Source organism: Staurois parvus, unplaced genomic scaffold, assembly GCF_062004578.1.
Source record: "Staurois parvus isolate SC_StPar_1 unplaced genomic scaffold, SC_StPar_1.0 ptg000679l, whole genome shotgun sequence".
Taxonomy (NCBI): domain Eukaryota; kingdom Metazoa; phylum Chordata; class Amphibia; order Anura; family Ranidae; genus Staurois; species Staurois parvus.
In genome coordinates, this window is record NW_028318475.1 from 1,782,059 (window position 1) to 1,799,617 (window position 17,559).

A 17,559-nucleotide genomic window follows, 5' to 3' on the forward strand; every position below is an offset into this window, starting at 1 on the left:
ATTAAGGTAAATACATTCCTGACAAATGGTATACCATCCCTAGGATGGACAGAAGAAGTAAATGTATCAATTACAACATCTATTACATTTTTTGTCTGCTTTGCTCTACAGTAATTATTTGACTGACCAGCACTAATTTTACCTTGCTTAGAACAGCCGTATGTTCATCCCCACAGCTTATATAAGTAATGCTGAGGTTTCTCAAGGAGGTTACTGCATACGGTTTAAATATTCCTGCTAAATGAAGAGAAAAGTATCATTTAAGCTGCTTTCTTAAAGCTTCACATATACTCTTTAACCACTAACTGCAAATTACCTCTCTGAGGAGCCATTTTGAATCCTAGTTGTCCTGCATTATTCTTTCCCCATCCAAAGACAATTCCCGACATAGACAATGCAAAACTCTGGGAACCACCTGCAGTGATCTGAACCAGTGGGACACCTCTAAGGGACTTCACAAGTTGAGGACTGGCATGATCAGATGTTTTATAACCCAGGCCAAGCTGACCAGCATCATTCTTTCCCCATGAGAACACACTGCTGTCTGAAAAAATTAAAGGGCATATTTCAGCAATAGCTTTCCTGATACAAATAATTCAAGATGTCTTCACTTCAAAATTCCCTATATGTTATGCTATAAGTTGGAGCTTGTTAAGGGGTATCTATAATGGTCTTTGCCAGTTGTATTTACATTATTTAAAGTCTATCTAAAGTGAAACATTTTTTTTTCATTTTGAATAGAGTGAGGGAAGGTTAAAACCACTGTCAGTTTCTTCACCATCTGTGTTTCATTAGGACGATTTTTTTATCGTCCTGTACTGTAAACACAGCAGAATGATATTAAACAATTATCCCCTCTGTAAGATTTCCCCTCATTATTGGTGATCAGAACAGTAAGAGAGCATAAATCTCCCCAATGCTTCATGAAAACAATGCAACAGATTCCTCCATCCCTGCTATACAACACAATTGGATGAATCTCCTGCTACACCTACTGTATTCTGACAACTGACACCTGCACCTGTCAGAATACTGGAACAGTGGCTGTATCTGATTAGATGCAGCATCTGTTTGGCCTACAATTTTCCACACAGCTCCTTTGATTTTTCAATTGAAGTATGTCCATGGGAGGTGGCCAGCAGGGCCACTCACATATCAAATTTTGTCTGGTTCCTCAGGGGACAAGCTTAACCGGGACACAGACAGCAACAGAAACCTGACAGTAGTTTTAACCCATCACCACATCTAAATCAAAAAAAAAAAAGCTTTCAATACATGGCAAAACATTTCCAGAACAATATAGGTTTTCTAAAGAAAGAACATGGCAATAGATATCTAATTTCAGATACCTGTGTCTGTCTGTTAAATCCTTAGATAAAGAGGGAGATGAGTCCCCACTCTGACTCATTTAATTGCTGTATACATTCTAGTTTGAGTTATTGGGTTCTGTAAACAGTAGGTTTTGTTTACACCAGGAGAAACATGTAAAAAAGGAAGCCCAAAGCTTCACCTGCTGGTTTCATATCTGAATACATGATATAGGTGTTCAGTGTTTCATATTTGTTTAACTTAAACATATTTTTTACATTTTAATCTTTATTCCTGACCCCAATTAAATAAAAACATATTTGCAAAAACTCTATTCATACTCTTAAATTTTGGCTTATGCTGTTGGGTCTTGTCCTGCCCACGCCCTTCAGATTAGTGTAATACCTCTTTATATCTTGTGTATACAGTTAGTTTCTAAGGCTTACTGTATATCTCTGACTATAGACATTGAAAAAAATGATCCCTCCCTTCATGTAACATTTACCTTCTGAAAGAGAAACCGTATGGTAGTGTCCACAAGCTACTTGTATGATTTTTATGTCAGATAGCCCAGTGATCCTTCTGTAATGAATAAAGAATAAAAGTGTTAGTAACCAGAACTTGTGCTCTACAGATACAACCGTTTGCTGTGTTATAATTTCTTGACAAAATCTCATTACATTGGGCAGCACAGTGGCTAAATGGGTAGTACTTTCGCCTGGCAGTACTAGGGTCCTTGGTTCGAATCTTAGCCACGGCACCACCTGCCTGGAGTTTGCATGTTCTCCCTGTGCCTGCATGGGTTTCCTCTGGGTACTTCGGTTTCCTCCCACACTCCAAAGACATGCTGGTAGGTTAATTGGCTCCTGTCTAAATTGGCCCTAGTATGTGTATGTATGAATGTAAGTTAGGGACCTTAGATTGTACACCCCTTGAGGGTTAGGGACTGATGTGAATGTACAATATATATATATGTGTAAAGCGCTGCGTAAAATGGACAGCACTATATAAGTACCTGAAATAAATAAATAAATTACAGAATTTGCTGTATGTTAGACGGTCTAATCTAGTATCATGATAAAAACAATGCTGTGTAAAATGAGTAAAATAATAAGTCTCTAGGAGGTTGTATTGTATACTAGACAGCTTGCAACTTGGGCAGGGTTTGCTCAACAACAATCCCACCACTTTCAATAAATCTGCTATGACATTACCCAACTTACCTTGGGATAGGACTTTTTTGAGACACCTGTCCTGATCCAAGTTCTCCATGCAAACCATTGCCCCACGTAAAGATGTTTCCTTCACTACATATTGCCACAGAGTGGTTTGACCCACAACTCATGTCAATAATAGTTTGTGCTTCCAGAGCATGGATTGGTTCTGTCAATAAAACAAAATGCACAACATTTAATACAAACACTAAACATAATGATTCTCATTGAGCTACAAAAAATAGCTGTAGATGCTAACATTCCAGTAGCCATTTTTCTGGTACAAGTTGTCAAATAAGAACAAATGCCTTATGGTCTTAAAACCCAACTCCAAGATCATAATCAGTGATGATTTTCTTGCTTTCATGTTATATTGTATAATAATAATGCTATATTATTGTAGTAATAGCTCACTCACATAACATTACATCTGTGACATCTGTCAACCGATGCTCAGTGCATTCCAAGTTTCCCCTACAGTCAGAAGAACACAGCAATCAGGTGCACATTACTTCTGACCAGCTACTCGATTGTCAGATCAGACTACATTTCCATGAGACCATAGGATTCTGGTAAGATTTGTGCTTGCTTATCGGCATTTCTTCTCTGCCTCTTAATTAACAAGAGACATGGCCATCGGGCCAGCAGCACACTGCTGGAAGTGAAGGGGTGAAGCACAGCTTTGGTGCCAAAGGGGAGGTGCAGCTGTAAAAGGAGGTGTGTGGTGAACACAATTTACCTAATACCACCCACTCCATCCATGGGACCTGTCGTGAGAGATACAATGTTCTTGGTCCACAGAGCAGGATATAGTGAGGATGGATACAAGAAACATTCACATTCAATGAATAAAACATACAGTAGGTTATGCTAGGAGGATGTGTTGGCAAGGTTTGAGATATAAAATTAGATTTTTGCCTGGAGTTAGGCTTTAAAGAAAGCCCCGCAGGGGCCGATAAGTATTACTAGCTCCTTCTCAAACAGTGCAGAGGCCACCAGTCATTCAAGCTTCAAATTGACAGTCTAGGCATTGTCATTTTGTATTCTAGTGCTAGAAGAGGAGAGGGGTTGGGATATGCAGGGCTTTTTTCCTCAGAGAATAGGTGCAGGAACTCAACCATACCCCCCACACCCAAAACAACATCCCTCCCACACGCACACACACCAAACGGCACCAAATAGTAGGTGTGGCCAATCATCACTAACAGTGGGAGGGTCTTAAAGCTCAGATTATTTCAAAGTCTCAAAGCTGGGGACCATAAAATCGTTTCAGATTATTTTAAAATTTCATAGCTGGAGATCATAAAATCCTTTCAGATTATTTTAAAGTCTCATAGCTGGGGACCATAAAATCATTTCAGATTATTTTAAAGTTTCATAGCTGGAGACCATAAAATCGTTTCAGATTATTTTAAAATTTTAAAGCTGGGGACCATAAAATCGTTTCAGATTATTTTAAAGTTTCATAGCTGGAGACCATAAAATCGTTTCAGATTATTTTAAAGTTTCATAGCTGGAGACCAAAAATTAATTCAGATTATTTTAAAATTTTATAGCTGGGGACCATAAAATCGTTTCAGATTATTTTAAAGTCTCATAGCTGGGGACCATAAAATCGTTTCAGATTATTTTAAAGTTTCATAGCTGGGGACCATAAAATAATTTCAGATTAGTTTAGTTTAAAGTCTCATAGTTGGGGACAGGGGCGGACTGACCATTTGGAAATTCGGGCACTGCCCGAGGGCCCGGGGTCAGTAGGGGGCCCCATGAGATGCCCCTGGTACCTTTTTCATAGGCTTTTTTGATTTTGGGCAAGGACACGAGGGCCCCATGATCCCCTATTGCCCGGGGGCCCCATGAGTTGTCAGTCCGCCCCTGGTTGGGGACCATAAGATCATTTCGGATTATTTTAAAGTCTCATAGTTAGGGACCATAAAATCATTTCAGATTATTTTCAAGTATCATAGCTGGGGACCATAAGATCATTTCAGACTATTTTAAAGTCTCATAGTTGGGACCATAAAATCGTTTCAGATTATTTTAAAGTCTCATAGTTGGGGACCATAAAATCGTTTCAGATTATTTTAAAGTTTCATAGCTGGGGACTATAAAATTGTTTCAGATTAGTTTAAATTCTCATAGCTGGGGGCATCTAGCAGTCACAAGAGGAATGATTTTAGGGTGCTGTACAGTTTCAGGCAGTTAGTCTGTTAGGAAAGTGGATGTTCCTAAAGGGCATGACTTATTTGACAAACCTTTTCCCACTATTTTCTAGTATCAGATATCTTAGTGGCGGTACTGTACTGGAAGAAAAGAAAAAAGATTACTCCTTGCTGCCAATGTATTACTGCTCCCCTTGTGTAAGCTGCCGGACACCATTATGTGTTCCCTCTTCCAAATAAGATAAATAAATAAAGAGTGTTGTTCCCAATTTGGCATGTGTATAGTAGAAATAAACTAGAGTGTACATTAACATGTTTATGCAAAATTTGATTTAACTTTTTGACTATCTATATTGCAGAAAAATGGGGTACAAATGTAATTTGTGAAAAAGTAACTGCCCCCCCCCTTGCTAAATCATGAATTAACAATAATTAACCACATTTTTTGGAAAGTTGAGTTAAATTCCAATTGCCACACCAAGGCCCGATTATTGCCAGACCTGTTGAATCAAGAAATCATTTCAAAAAGCAACACATCATGCTGTGATCTACAGAAATTCCAGAACAGATGAGAAACAAAGTAATTGACATGTATGAGTCTGGAAAGGGGTTACAAAGCCATTTCTAAGGATTTGGGACTCCAACGCACCACTGTGAGAGTCATTATCCACAAATGGAGAAACTTGGAACAGTGGTGATCCTTCCCAGGAATGGCCAGCCTACCAAAATGACTCCAAGAGCAGAACGACTACTCATCTAGGAGGTCATAAAAACCCAGAGCAACATCTAAAGAACGGCAGGCCTCATTTGCCTCAATTAAGGTCAGTGTTAATGATTCAACAATAAGATAGAGACTGGGCAAAAATGGCATCCATGAGAGAGTTCCAAGGAGAAAGCAGCTTCTGACCAAAAAGAACAAAAAGGTTCAATTCACATTTGCCAAAACAAATCTTAAATCCACAAGACTTTTGGGTAAATACTTTTTCACACCACTGTAACTGCATGTAATAATGTATGTACCTGTTTCCCATTATGTCTGACATAAGCTACATCGATGCTTACCTGTTTTTGTTCCTTCAATATCTAAAAAAATCTTGTCAAAATAAAATGTGATTAAAAAAAAAACAAACTTGTACTGGCCTCTCCTACATCCAAGGTCAGAATATCTGTTGTAAGTATTTACATTCAAATCGTGCTATAAATCATGGGTTGACAACCCTTGGCACACATGCCAGACATTGCACGCTGCCGCATTTATGGTGGCAAACGAGGGAAGCCTGAGACACCTCCCACACATCAGCAAAGCCAGCCGGTGGCTGCAGCTGGCTACACAGGAGGTAGCCCTGAGGATTCTTTCCCACCCACCTCTTTTCCCACCCATCTCTGATCCTGCCCACCTCCATTCACGCTCACCTCTGATCCTTCCCACCTCCATTCACGCTCACCTCTGATCCTGCCCACCTCCATTCACGCTCACCTCTGATCCTGCTCACCTCCATTCCTGCCAGCCTCTGATCCTGCCCACCTCCATTCCTGCCAGCTTCTGGATCAGAAGCTGGCAGGAATGCACTTTCAGCACGTCCAGATCGCCCTGCCTCCATGGATGCTGTACCCAAGTCGGTAAACTCCTCCTCCCATCTTTGGACTGTACTCAGCCTCTTCACAGGACTTGTAGCAAAGCTGCTATTTTTTCCACACTGCACACAGCTGAGATCAGTTGCTTTTTTCAAACACAACCTCGATCTACAAAGTGTATACCTGGCTGTTGCAGTTCAAAAAAGCAGCTCATCTGTAAAAGAATCTGATCTCAGCTGTGTTCAGTGTTGGGAGGAGCAGCTCTGTTGAGTGCCTTGCCAACAATGACCCAGTTCTATGTCTTGCCAGCAGTGATCCCATTCTTTGCCCTGCTGACCCCTGTCCTCTGTCCTGCAGACTCCGTCCTATGCCCTGCTGACTCCATCCTTTGCCATGCTGACCCCATCATATGCCTTGCTGACTCCTGTCTGCTGCCTTACTGACTCTGTCCTCTATCCTACTGACCCCTGTCCTCTGCCCTACAGATCCCATCATATGCCTTGCTGATCCCATCCTATGCCCTGTTGAACCTATCCTATGTTCTGCTGATCCCAATACTATGCCCTGCTGACCCAGTCCTATGCCCCACTGACCCCAGTCCTATGCCCTGCTGACCCCAGTTTTATGCCTTGCTGACTCCGGTTCTATGTCCTGCTGACCCCACCCCTCTGCCCTGCTAACTCCATCCTCTGCCCTGCTGACTCCATCCTCTGCGCTGCTGACCCCTGTCCTATGCCCTGCTAACCCCTATAAACTGCTCTGTTGACCTCATCCTCTGCCTTGCTTATCACTGTACAGTACCCTGCTGTCTCCATCCTCTGCTCTTCCCCTGATCCCAGTACTGCTAACTGCTGTACACTGCCCTTCTGATCCCCTGTTGTCCATCTTGCTGGACCCTGTATCCACCCTTTTGACTCCTATCCTCTGCTTTGCTGACACCTGTACACTCCCCTGCTGATCTCTCATCCTCTGCCTTGTTGGCCTTTGTACACTACCATACAGACTGCTGACCCTATCCTCTGCCCTGCTGACCATGCAATCATCTGCCCGCTGACCTTTTTACTGCACCTCCACATCAGGCAGGCTAGGTCAAGTCCTGGAGTCATATGCCCCAAGCTGATTGCTCTCATTTTGGACTGGTAATTAACTAGCCGTTGGGAACTACTGATTTAGAGGTGCAGGAATTGGGACTGATTTGAAGTGTGAAGGTGCAGGCAGTGGGGTAATCTGAGGCATAATCATGCAGGAATTGGGTCTGAGGTGTGACGGTGCATGAATAGGGTCTGATCTGAAGTATGAATGTACAGGAACTGGGCTTCTCTCTCTCTCTCTCTCTCCTTCTATTTCTCATTCTCCTATCTCTCTCCCTCTCTGGGATCTCTATTTCTCACTCTCAGGGCCACCTCTGTACCTCTACTTCTTCTAGCTCTCCACAGGTCACTTGTCATCATTCTGCAGTCAATGACAGGGCGTGGTGTGGTCCCTGAACGCTCCTCCCTGAATGTCAGTCCGGGTCCCGCCCCTCCTTGCTCCTCTATCTTCTGGGTTTTATCTGTGCACTGCTCCAGGGGTATCTGGGCTGGATCGGCTGGGGGATGTGGGGGGGGGGGGGGGTCAGTGCATATCTCCAGCTCCGCACGCAGCGGAACAGGAGAGGAGACACAGGCATGGTCGCATAGCGGGAGGTGAGTGGTGACCGCAGTCTGTGTTAGCCCTGTCCAGACCGTGTTTGCCACTTACCTCCTGCTATGCAGCCCATGCAGCAAGACTGGTACCAGCCCTGGGGTTGAGCATGGTGGCCCGGCCCATTAGGCAAATGCCCGGTGCGCCCTATGGCCAGTCCAGCCATGGTCTGATCTGAGGTGTGGAGCTGCATAAACTGGGCTGATCTGAGGCGTGGAGCTGCAGAAATTGGGCTGATCTGAGGTGTGGAGCTGCAGAAATTGGGCTGATCTGAGGTGTGGAGCTGCCGAAATTGGGCTGATCTGAGGTGTGGAGCTGCAAAAATTGGTTCTGATCTGAGGCGTGGAGCTGCAGAAATTGGGCTGATCTGAGGTGTGGAGCTGCAGAAATTGGGCTGATCTGAGGTGTGGAGCTGCAGAAATTGGTTCTGATCTGAGGTGTGGAGCTGCAGAAATTGGGCTGATCTGAGGTGTGGAGCTGCAAAAATTGGTTCTGATCTGAGGTGTGGAGCTGCAGAAATTGGGCTGATCTGAGGTGTGGAGCTGCAGAAATTGGTTCTGATCTGAGGTGTGGAGCTGCAAAAATTGGTTCTGATATGAGGTGTGGAGCTGCAGAAATTGGGCTGATCTGAGGTGTGGAGCTGCAGAAATTGGGCTGATCTGAGGCGTGCAGCTTTAGAAATTGGGCTGATCTGAGGTGTGGAGCTGCAAAAATTGGTTCTGATCTGAGGTGTGGAGCTGCAGAAATTGGGCTGATCTGAGGCGTGGAGCTGCAAAAATTGGGCTGATCTGAGGTGTGGAGCTGCAAAAATTGGTTCTGATCTGAGGCGTGGAGCTGCAGAAATTGGGCTGATCTGAGGTGTGGAGCTGCAGAAATTGCTTCTGATCTGAGGCGTGGAACTGCAGAAATTGGGCTGATCCGAGGTGTGGAGCTGCAGAAATTGGTTCTGATCTAAGGAGTGGAGCTGCAGAAATTGGGCTGATCCGAGGTGTGGAGCTGCAGAAATTGATTCTGATCCGAGGTGTGGAGCTGCAGAAATTGGTTCTGATCTAAGGCGTGGAGCTGCAGAAATTGGGCTGATCTGAGGTGTGGAGCTACAAAAATTGGTTCTGATCTGAGGTGTAGAGCTGCAGAAATTGGGCTGATCTGAGGTGTGGAGCTGCAGAAATTGGGCTGATCTGAGGTGTGAAGATTCAAAGCTCAATATTCATTTCTTACTATTATCCAAGTTGTTTCCAGCATTTCCTTTATAAAAATTTATTTTGAAGAATGAGAGTGTGAAGTTGACTTATTTATGTAGCTGGGGCTCTCAATTTCTTTGCAAACATTTTTCGGCAAACTATGCTCAAAAGGTTGCCTACCCCTGTTATAGATTCTGCACGAGAACCACAACAAATAATTAAAGTGGAAGAACACTTGCAAATCTACTCAAAATCAAGGTGGCATGTAAGAAATCTGCGCTAGTCCCAAAATTTTAACTAAGCAGCTAACACAAAATCTAGATACAAGGATTTAATAAACATATTCATACAACAGTGTAGTGCTCAAAGAAGTGTAAAAATAAAAAAACAAAATACTATAATTCAAATCCAGCTATTACCTTGTAAAGTTCAAGTTTAGCTTTACAAGGTAATCGCTGGATTTGCATTATACATTTTTGTTTTTTATTTTTACTACTCAATATTAAACCAAAGTCTCTTAGATGAGACTGGAATCAAACCCATGCATAGCAGTAATGTGCGCAATGCCAGGCCAAAGTCATCCAGTGCCCTGGACCAAGATGGCAAACATCAACACCTCCGCCCCCCAAGGTGTAGGAGAGGATTGGGGCTAAGAGCGGCACACAGAGTGAAATGTATGTGATATTTGTGGCATGTGAAATAGTGTCAATGGTTGTGTTTGCTGAAGAGTTTAAAATTGGTTCACAGATATGAGGCTAACAGTGGCAAAGAAAAAAAGTGTTCCTTTGTTGGTAGGACCAATGTAAGAAAAGAACGCCCTTGCGTCGGTGGTGTCAGTGAAAGGGAAAAACTGTTTCTGCGTTGGTGGTGTCATTGGAAGGAAAAATGTCTCTGTGTCGGTGGTATTGCTGGAACTAAAAAATGTTTCTGCGTCGGTGGTGTCACTTGAATGAAAAAATGTACCTGTATTGGCGGTGTCATAAAAGGAAAAAATTAACCTTCATTGGTGTCACTAGAAGATAAAAATATTCCTGCATCGGTGGTGTTGCCAAGAGGAAAAATGGTGCTGCATCAGTGTCAGTGGGAGGACTGATTCGCATCTATGTCAGTGATATGAAGGAGTGGACAGGAAAGTGGGCTCTAAGGGAATCTGGACAGGAGCTCTGAATGAGGAAGGGGGGCTGAAAGGGTTATTTCAGACATGTAACTATCAATGCTTCCCCTCTGAAAAAGATCCATGGTAGATCACTTTTCAGAAGGCATTTGACAGGAGGTGAGGAGCTTATGGTTTGGCTCCAAGCTATGGATGGAAGGAAAGGAATCACCCCACAGGCAAGTGAGAAGTGGGGAGCATGAGTCCAAGCAATTCCAATGTCAGCCAATACAAGTGGAGGGAGGGACTCTGCTCAACCAACCCCAGGAGTCCAATGTTGAGGAATGGCCTCAGCCACTGTTCTGGCGTGGTTAGAATGGTGGCTGAGGCCATTCCTCAACATTGGACTCCTGGGGGCGGTTAACTACTTGGTAACCTTGCTATAGCTGAATGATGGCTACAGTGCGGTTACCCAGTTCTGGGAGGGTGTCATATGACATCCTTCCAGAACACACCCTTCCGCGCGCCCACAGGTGATCTCCATGATCGCTGTGTGCTACGGACAATCACAGCGGCCTTTTACCACGTGATCAGCTGTTTCCAATGACACAGCAGATCATGGAGTAAATACAGTTGTCGGTTATTGGCAGCACTTTCTTCAAGTTCTCACAGCGTGAGGAAATTACTGCCGATAACCAGCAGCTGTCACAGAGCAGATCGGCATTGATGATCAGTGACCTGCAGTGCTGCCCTGCAGTGCCACCCACCAGTGCACAGCAGTGCCATCCAGCAGTGCCACCCACCAGTGCACAGCAGTGCCATCCAGCAGTGCCTCCCACCAGTGCCCATCAGTGACTCCAGTGCCCAGCAGTGCCACCCATCAGTGCTGCCCAGCAGTTACGCCCATCAGTGCCATCAGTGCCAACAGTCAGGGCTGTCAATCAGTGCTGTCAGTCAGTGCTGCCGTCAGTGTCCCTCAGTGCCGCCTATCAGTGCCCATCAGTGCCACCTATCAGTGACCACCATTGCTGAATATCAGTGCAGCAGCATCAGAGCCTCCTCATCAATGCCCACCAGTGCTGCCTCATCAGTGTCACCTCATCAGTGCAGCCTAATAGTGCCCATCAGTGCTGCCTTTCCATGCCACCTCATCAGTGTCCATCAGTGCTGCCTATCAGTGCAGCCTCATCAACGCACTGAAGGAGAAAAATTACCTGTTCGCAAAATTTTATAATATAAACAAAGAAAAAAATTTTTATTTTCCAAATTTTTGCTCTTTTTTTGTTTATAGTGCAAAAAAAAAAAAATCCAGTGGCGATTAAATATCACCAAAAGAAATGTGTGTGAAAAAATGATAACAATTTCATATGGGTACAGTGTTGCATGACCGCGCAATTGTCATTCAAAGTGCGACAGCACTAAAAGCTGAAAATGGGCCTGGGCAGGAAGGGGATATAAATGCCCGGTAGGCAAGTGGTTAAACAGCGTCCATCCTTTCACTCTTCCTTTGTTCTCTTTTCTATGGGATAATTCTCATTGTGGCTGCTCAAACATTTTTATGGTGACTTCAACAATACTGTACTTTGTGTTTGTGTATTTGCAAAAAAACCCTTTTAATAAAATTTTAATAAAATCAACCAGTCATTTTTTGTACATTAAAGCGAAACTATACTCTTGTTGAATCCAGTGATGCAGGCAGGGATGAAGTCAGAATCGGCATTGCCTAATTTGTGCAGTGAGCCGCACTTCCACAGCTTACTGTACATGCACAGACAGGTAAGAAGCTTGAATGCAGAGGAGACAAAGCATGTCTCTTCTGCATTAAAAATCCTGCCTGTCTGCCAATTTTCAATTACCAGCCTAAAGTTACACTTTAATTAACCATGTAATGGGGGTGTGCAAGGGGCGTGTCTTTTGTCTACATACGTTTTCCCTTATTCTCATCCCCGAATGTTGGGAGGAATGCAGGTCATCTATAAAATTCAAAATATAGTATACTGCCAAAAGTATAAGGACACCTGCCTTTACATGCACAAGAACTTTAATGGCATCCCAGTCTTAGTCCATAGGGTTCAATATTGAGTTGGTCCACCCTTTACAGCTATAACAGCTTCAACTCTTCTGGGAAGGCTGTCCACAAGGTTTAGGAGTGTGTCTATGGGAATGTTTGACCATTCTTCCAGAAGTGCATTTCTGAGGTCAGGCACTGATGTCGGACGAGAAGGCCTAACTCACAGTCTCCGCTCAATATTATCCCAAAGGTATTCTATCGGGTTGAGGTCAGGACTCTGTGTAGGCCAGTCCAGTTCCTCTACCCCAAACCTATTCATCCATGTCTTTATGGACCTCGCTTTGTGCACTGGTGCGCAGTCATCTTGGAACAGGAAGGGGCCATCCCCAAACTGTTCCCACAATGTTGAGAGCATGAAATTGTCCAAAATGTCTTGGTATGCTGATGCCTTAAGAGTTCCCCTCACTGGAACTACGGGCCAAGCCCAACCCCTGAAAAACAACCCCACACCATAATCCCCCCTCCACCAAACTTTACACTTGGAACAATGCAGTCAGGCAAGTACTGTTCTGCTGGCAACTGTCAAACCCAGACAGGTTCATGAGATTGCCAGACAGATAAGCGTGATTGGTCACTCAAGAGAACACGTCTCTACTGCTCTAGAGTCCAGTGGTGGAGTGCTTTGCATTGCACATGGTGATGTAAGGCTTGGATGCAGCTGCTCTGCCATAGAAACCCATTCCATGAAGCTCTCTATGGACTGTTGTGCTAATCTGAAGGTCTCACGAAGTTTGAAGGTCTTTAGCTATTGACTCTGCAGACAGTTGGCGACTTCTGCGCACTGTGTGCTTTAGCATGCGCTGACCCCGCTCTGTCATTTTACATGGCCTACCACTTTGTGGCTGAGTTGCTGTTGTTTCCAGTTGCTTCCACTTTGTTATAATATCAACAGTTGATCATGGAATATTTAGTAGAAAAGAAATTTCACAGATGTACTTATTGCACAGGTGCAGGGGCGAACTGACCATTCGGGCATTCGGGCACTGCCCGAGGGCCCGGGGTCAGTAGGGGGCCCCATGAGATGCCCCTGGTACCTTTCATAGGCTTTTTTTGGGTGTGGTTTGAGCATGGACGAGGACACAGGGGGCCCATGATCTCTTATTGCCCGGGGGCCCCATGAGTTGTCAGTCTGTCCCTGCACTGGCAACCTATCACAGTATCAAGCTTCAATTCATTGAGCTCCTGAGAGCGACCCATTCTTTCACAAATGTTTGTAGAAGCAGTCTGCATGCTTAGGTGCTTAATTATATACACCTGTTGCCTTGGAGGTAATTAAACACCTAAATCCAATGATTTGGAGGGCTGGCCCAATACTTTTGGCAATATATGCAGGCCATAGACAGTATGTTTATCGGCTGATTTTTCATCCGAAAGAATAATTGGCCGATTTTTGCACTGTTAGTGGGGCAATGGCATCGGCTGATTTTCACGGTTCCTCCTCATTCCTTTTATGAGTCATGCTGGAAAATTTGCGGAAAACGGATGATTTTCGCAATCATTGATGGCAACAGAACGACCAATGTTTCGTTTTTCCGATGTAAAATAAACAATAAACGAACCGTCTATGGCCTGCAATAGAGTATTTCTGACCAACAGACACTTAGAAGGAAGTGGTTTTATGAGAATTGCTAGGATATGAAAATGTAATCTAATAGTATTTAAGACTATTATTAGCGAGCAAAAGATGGCTCTGATGAACAGGGTCGCCCTCGCAACGACTAAGCCAGAATGCAGTACAGAAGCAATGCTTATGCTGACAGTAAAGCACTGACGATCGGACAGCTGTGCCTGTTTTTATGGATTACTTCTGATATGAAATTTACAGAATATCAAGTTCTTTTGTGAGTATAATAACAAATGTAAGTTTATTGAGCATCTTATACCATGCTGGTGTTATCTTTTTATTTCACAGTATGCAAATGCAAGTAAACACAATCATAAGTGTAAATGCATGAACACGCCCGTACATGAAGGCCTTATCTACAAGTGCAGTTTGGCCCATAAAGTGTAAAAACTGGTGTTTTGGGGTGCCCAGAAGGTAGAGGTGCAACATACAGCCCCCTGCCAGCAGCCTGTCAAAATCATGGACAGGCTTATATACGCAGCAGCTGTTCCGTGTGGTACTTGTATGCAGGGTGATTTATATGGAGAGATACTGCGTTGTGCATGCTCAGATCTTTGTGTGTATATCCTGAAATGTAATTCTATAGCTTGTGTTTGGAATGCTAGGGCCAAGAAAGAAAGAAAACCAAAGAAGTAGCCTGTGGGACTGTCACCCCTACTGTCATCCATTTGTTTTTTAACCACTTGCCCTCCTGAGGATTTACCCCCCTTTCCTGACCAGGCCATTTTTTGCAATACGGCACTGTGTTACTTTAACTGACAATTGCGCGGTCATGCAACGCTGCACCCAATTGAAATGTACATCCTTTTTTTCCTCATGAATAGAGCTTTCTTTCGGTGGTATTTGATCGCCTGTGCAGTTTTTATTTTTTGCACTATAAAACATGTCCAATAAAAACATTTTCAAAAACAAATTTTGTTATAAATTTAGTCCAAAATGTATTATGCTACATGTCTTTACTAAAAAAAAAAATCCCAATACTAGTAAATTAATTGGTTTACGTGAAAGTTATAGCGTTTACAAATGGCGGAATAGATACTGGAATTTTTTTTTTTTTTACTAGTATTATCGGCAGTCAGCGACTTATAGCGGGACTGCGGCGGGCATTCTGACACTGGGGGGAACTGACTTGGTGTCATTGACATCCCCAGTGAGACCAATACAGTGATCAGTACTAATAAAAAGCACTGACACTGTACTAATGGCACTGGGCAGGAAGGGGTTAACATGTGGAGCGATCAAAGGGTCAACTGTGTGCTGTTTTACTATGGGGGCTGAGCGTGTGTTTCATTGTAAGCACCCTAATTTGTATAGCTCTGCTATACAGAGCCATACAAAGCAGTGTCCAGGAGCTGACAGGGGAGAGATCTGTATTATTTGCATACGTCTCTCCTCCCGTCGGTAATACTCAGGGACCCGGTGATTGACAGCCGAGGCTGCAAATGGTGGCGAGGGTAGAGCACGCATGCCCCCTACCCGGAACTGCAAAATCACATATATATATGTGATTTTGTGCACCCGTGCCACCATGTAGCAGTATTTCGATTATAGGGTGGTGCGGAAGCAGTTAAATTAATTATATTCCTCATAGGGCTATTGTCATACCTTTGTCATGAAGGGGTTAAGTACATATCTGTGGCAGATTTGCTGCTTCTTTCTGATTTGTGTTTCAGGTTACAATCTGCAAGTGTACAATCCAAACGCACACATTCCTGCATTAAAAATGTCTGTGTGTATAAGTGGGTGCTGCAGCGACCGTTGGCTGGGACCGACCAGAATCAGCAAGAGAGGATGTCACTAGCACACCGAGATTCCTGGTTTCAAATAACAAAAGCGTTTTGGCCCTTTGAGGGTCGCATCAAGGAGGTGAGGGGGAGAAAACACAGGTGGCGCACAAACCTAGTGCATTATCCAAGGTTTATTGTAGGAATTAAATCATAAAAACATACTCACAGACGAAGCATGTATCTAAAAAGCATAGAAAAATGACAATGGCCACAATGGCGGGCAAGGTGTTCTCACAGTCAGTGCGGTCAAATTGCTGACGCGTTTCGGGGACGAATCCCTTTCCTCAGAGCTGATGACCAATCTCTGATGCTGATGCACGATGAATGGAAAGTAAAGTAAGAGCCTCGCTGTTGTTTAGGCATCAACAGCGAGGCTCTTACTTTACGCCACCTGTGTTTTCTCTCTATCCAGTGGCTGATTTCCCCGTCTGAGGAGGGCTGCACCCCTGGAACATTTCCTTTTGGTTGTCGCTGTCCTAGTACCCTTGGCTTCCCTTTTGGCTGTGCATATCCTGAGGCGCTGGAGAGTACATACGCTATAAGGAGGTGAGGGGGCATTTTAGCCACATACGGATTATTTCCATCAGTGGTGATGGACATCCACAATATCACCTGCACTTAGGAGTAATTGGAAAGTTTTTGGTGTATATGCACCTATTTGGACTTGGTTGTTTTAAGTTTTTTGATTTTTCGGTTTTTTTTATGTTTACGGACTATTATATGTTGACTTATTTTTTTTTTTATGTGTTTGCTCATAAATATACTTTTTGTATGTGTGTTTTTTGGCACTATTGTGTTTAATTGATCCCACATTTAGGGATCCATTTTATATCACTATTTACTTTTGGCTTAATTTAGCCATTATTGTCACGATCTGCATGATATTGTTGATCCCTGTTAGGGGTTCACGTTCTCATTTTCACCATCATTTGTATGAATTTATTGATCCCTATTTAGGGATTCACGCTTGTTTGTGTTTTATTTTATTTTGTGTATGATCCTATTTTGGATAGTGAGGGTATTGGTTCCTGTTTTTTTTATACCAGGTATGATCACTGGGGATGTCAGTGACACCAAGTCAGTTCCCCCCAGTGTCAGAATGCCCACCACAGTCCTAATATAAGTCGCTGATCGCCGCCATTACTAGTAAAAAAAAAAAAAAAAAGTCCAGTATACAGTCAGGTCCATAAATATTGGGACATCAACACAATTCTAACATTTTTGGCTCTATACACCACCACAATGGATTTGAAATGAAACGAACATGATGTGCTTTAACTGCAGACTGTCAACTTTAATTTGAGGGTATTTACATCCAAATCAGGTGAACGGTGTAGGAATTACAACAGTTTGCATATGTGCCTCCCACTTATTAAGGGACCAAAAGTAATGGGACAATTGGTTTCTCAGCTGTTCCATGGCCAGGTGTGTGTTTTTCCCTCATTATCCCAATTACAATGAGCAGATAAAAGGTCCAGAATTCATTTCAAGTGTGCTATTTGCATTTGGAATCTGTTGCTGTCAACTCTCAAGATGAGATCCAAAAAGCTGTCACTATCAGAGAAGCAAGCCATCATTAGGCTGAAAAAACAAAACAAACCCATCAGAGAGATAGCAAAAACATTAGGCATGGCCAAAACAACTGTTTGGAACATTCTTAAAAAGAAGGAACGCACCGGTGAGCTCAGCAACACCAAAAGACCCGGAAGACCACGGAAAACAACTGTGATGGATGACCGAAGAATTCTTTCCCTGGTGAAGAAAACACCCTTCACAACAGTTGGCCAGATCAAGAACACTCTCCAGGAGGTAGGTGTATGTGTGTCAAAGTCAACAATCAAAAGAAGACTTCACCAGAGTG

The 17,559-nt window shown here is 43.5% G+C and overlaps 1 protein-coding gene across 1 annotated transcript in view; it reads right to left on the minus strand.

The window, feature by feature from the left end:
• LOC149447631 (putative E3 ISG15--protein ligase HERC6) overlaps positions 1-17,559 on the minus strand; it is a 112,574-nt gene that overhangs the window by 68,874 nt on the left and 26,141 nt on the right. Inside the window, exons 2-5 of the mRNA XM_089652321.1 lie at positions 2,532-2,691; positions 1,814-1,890; positions 317-544; positions 143-237 (exon numbers count right to left, since the gene is read on the minus strand). Coding sequence (XP_089508447.1) covers positions 143-237; positions 317-544; positions 1,814-1,890; positions 2,532-2,691 — 560 coding nt within the window. The remainder of the gene's footprint in view (positions 1-142; positions 238-316; positions 545-1,813; positions 1,891-2,531; positions 2,692-17,559) is intronic.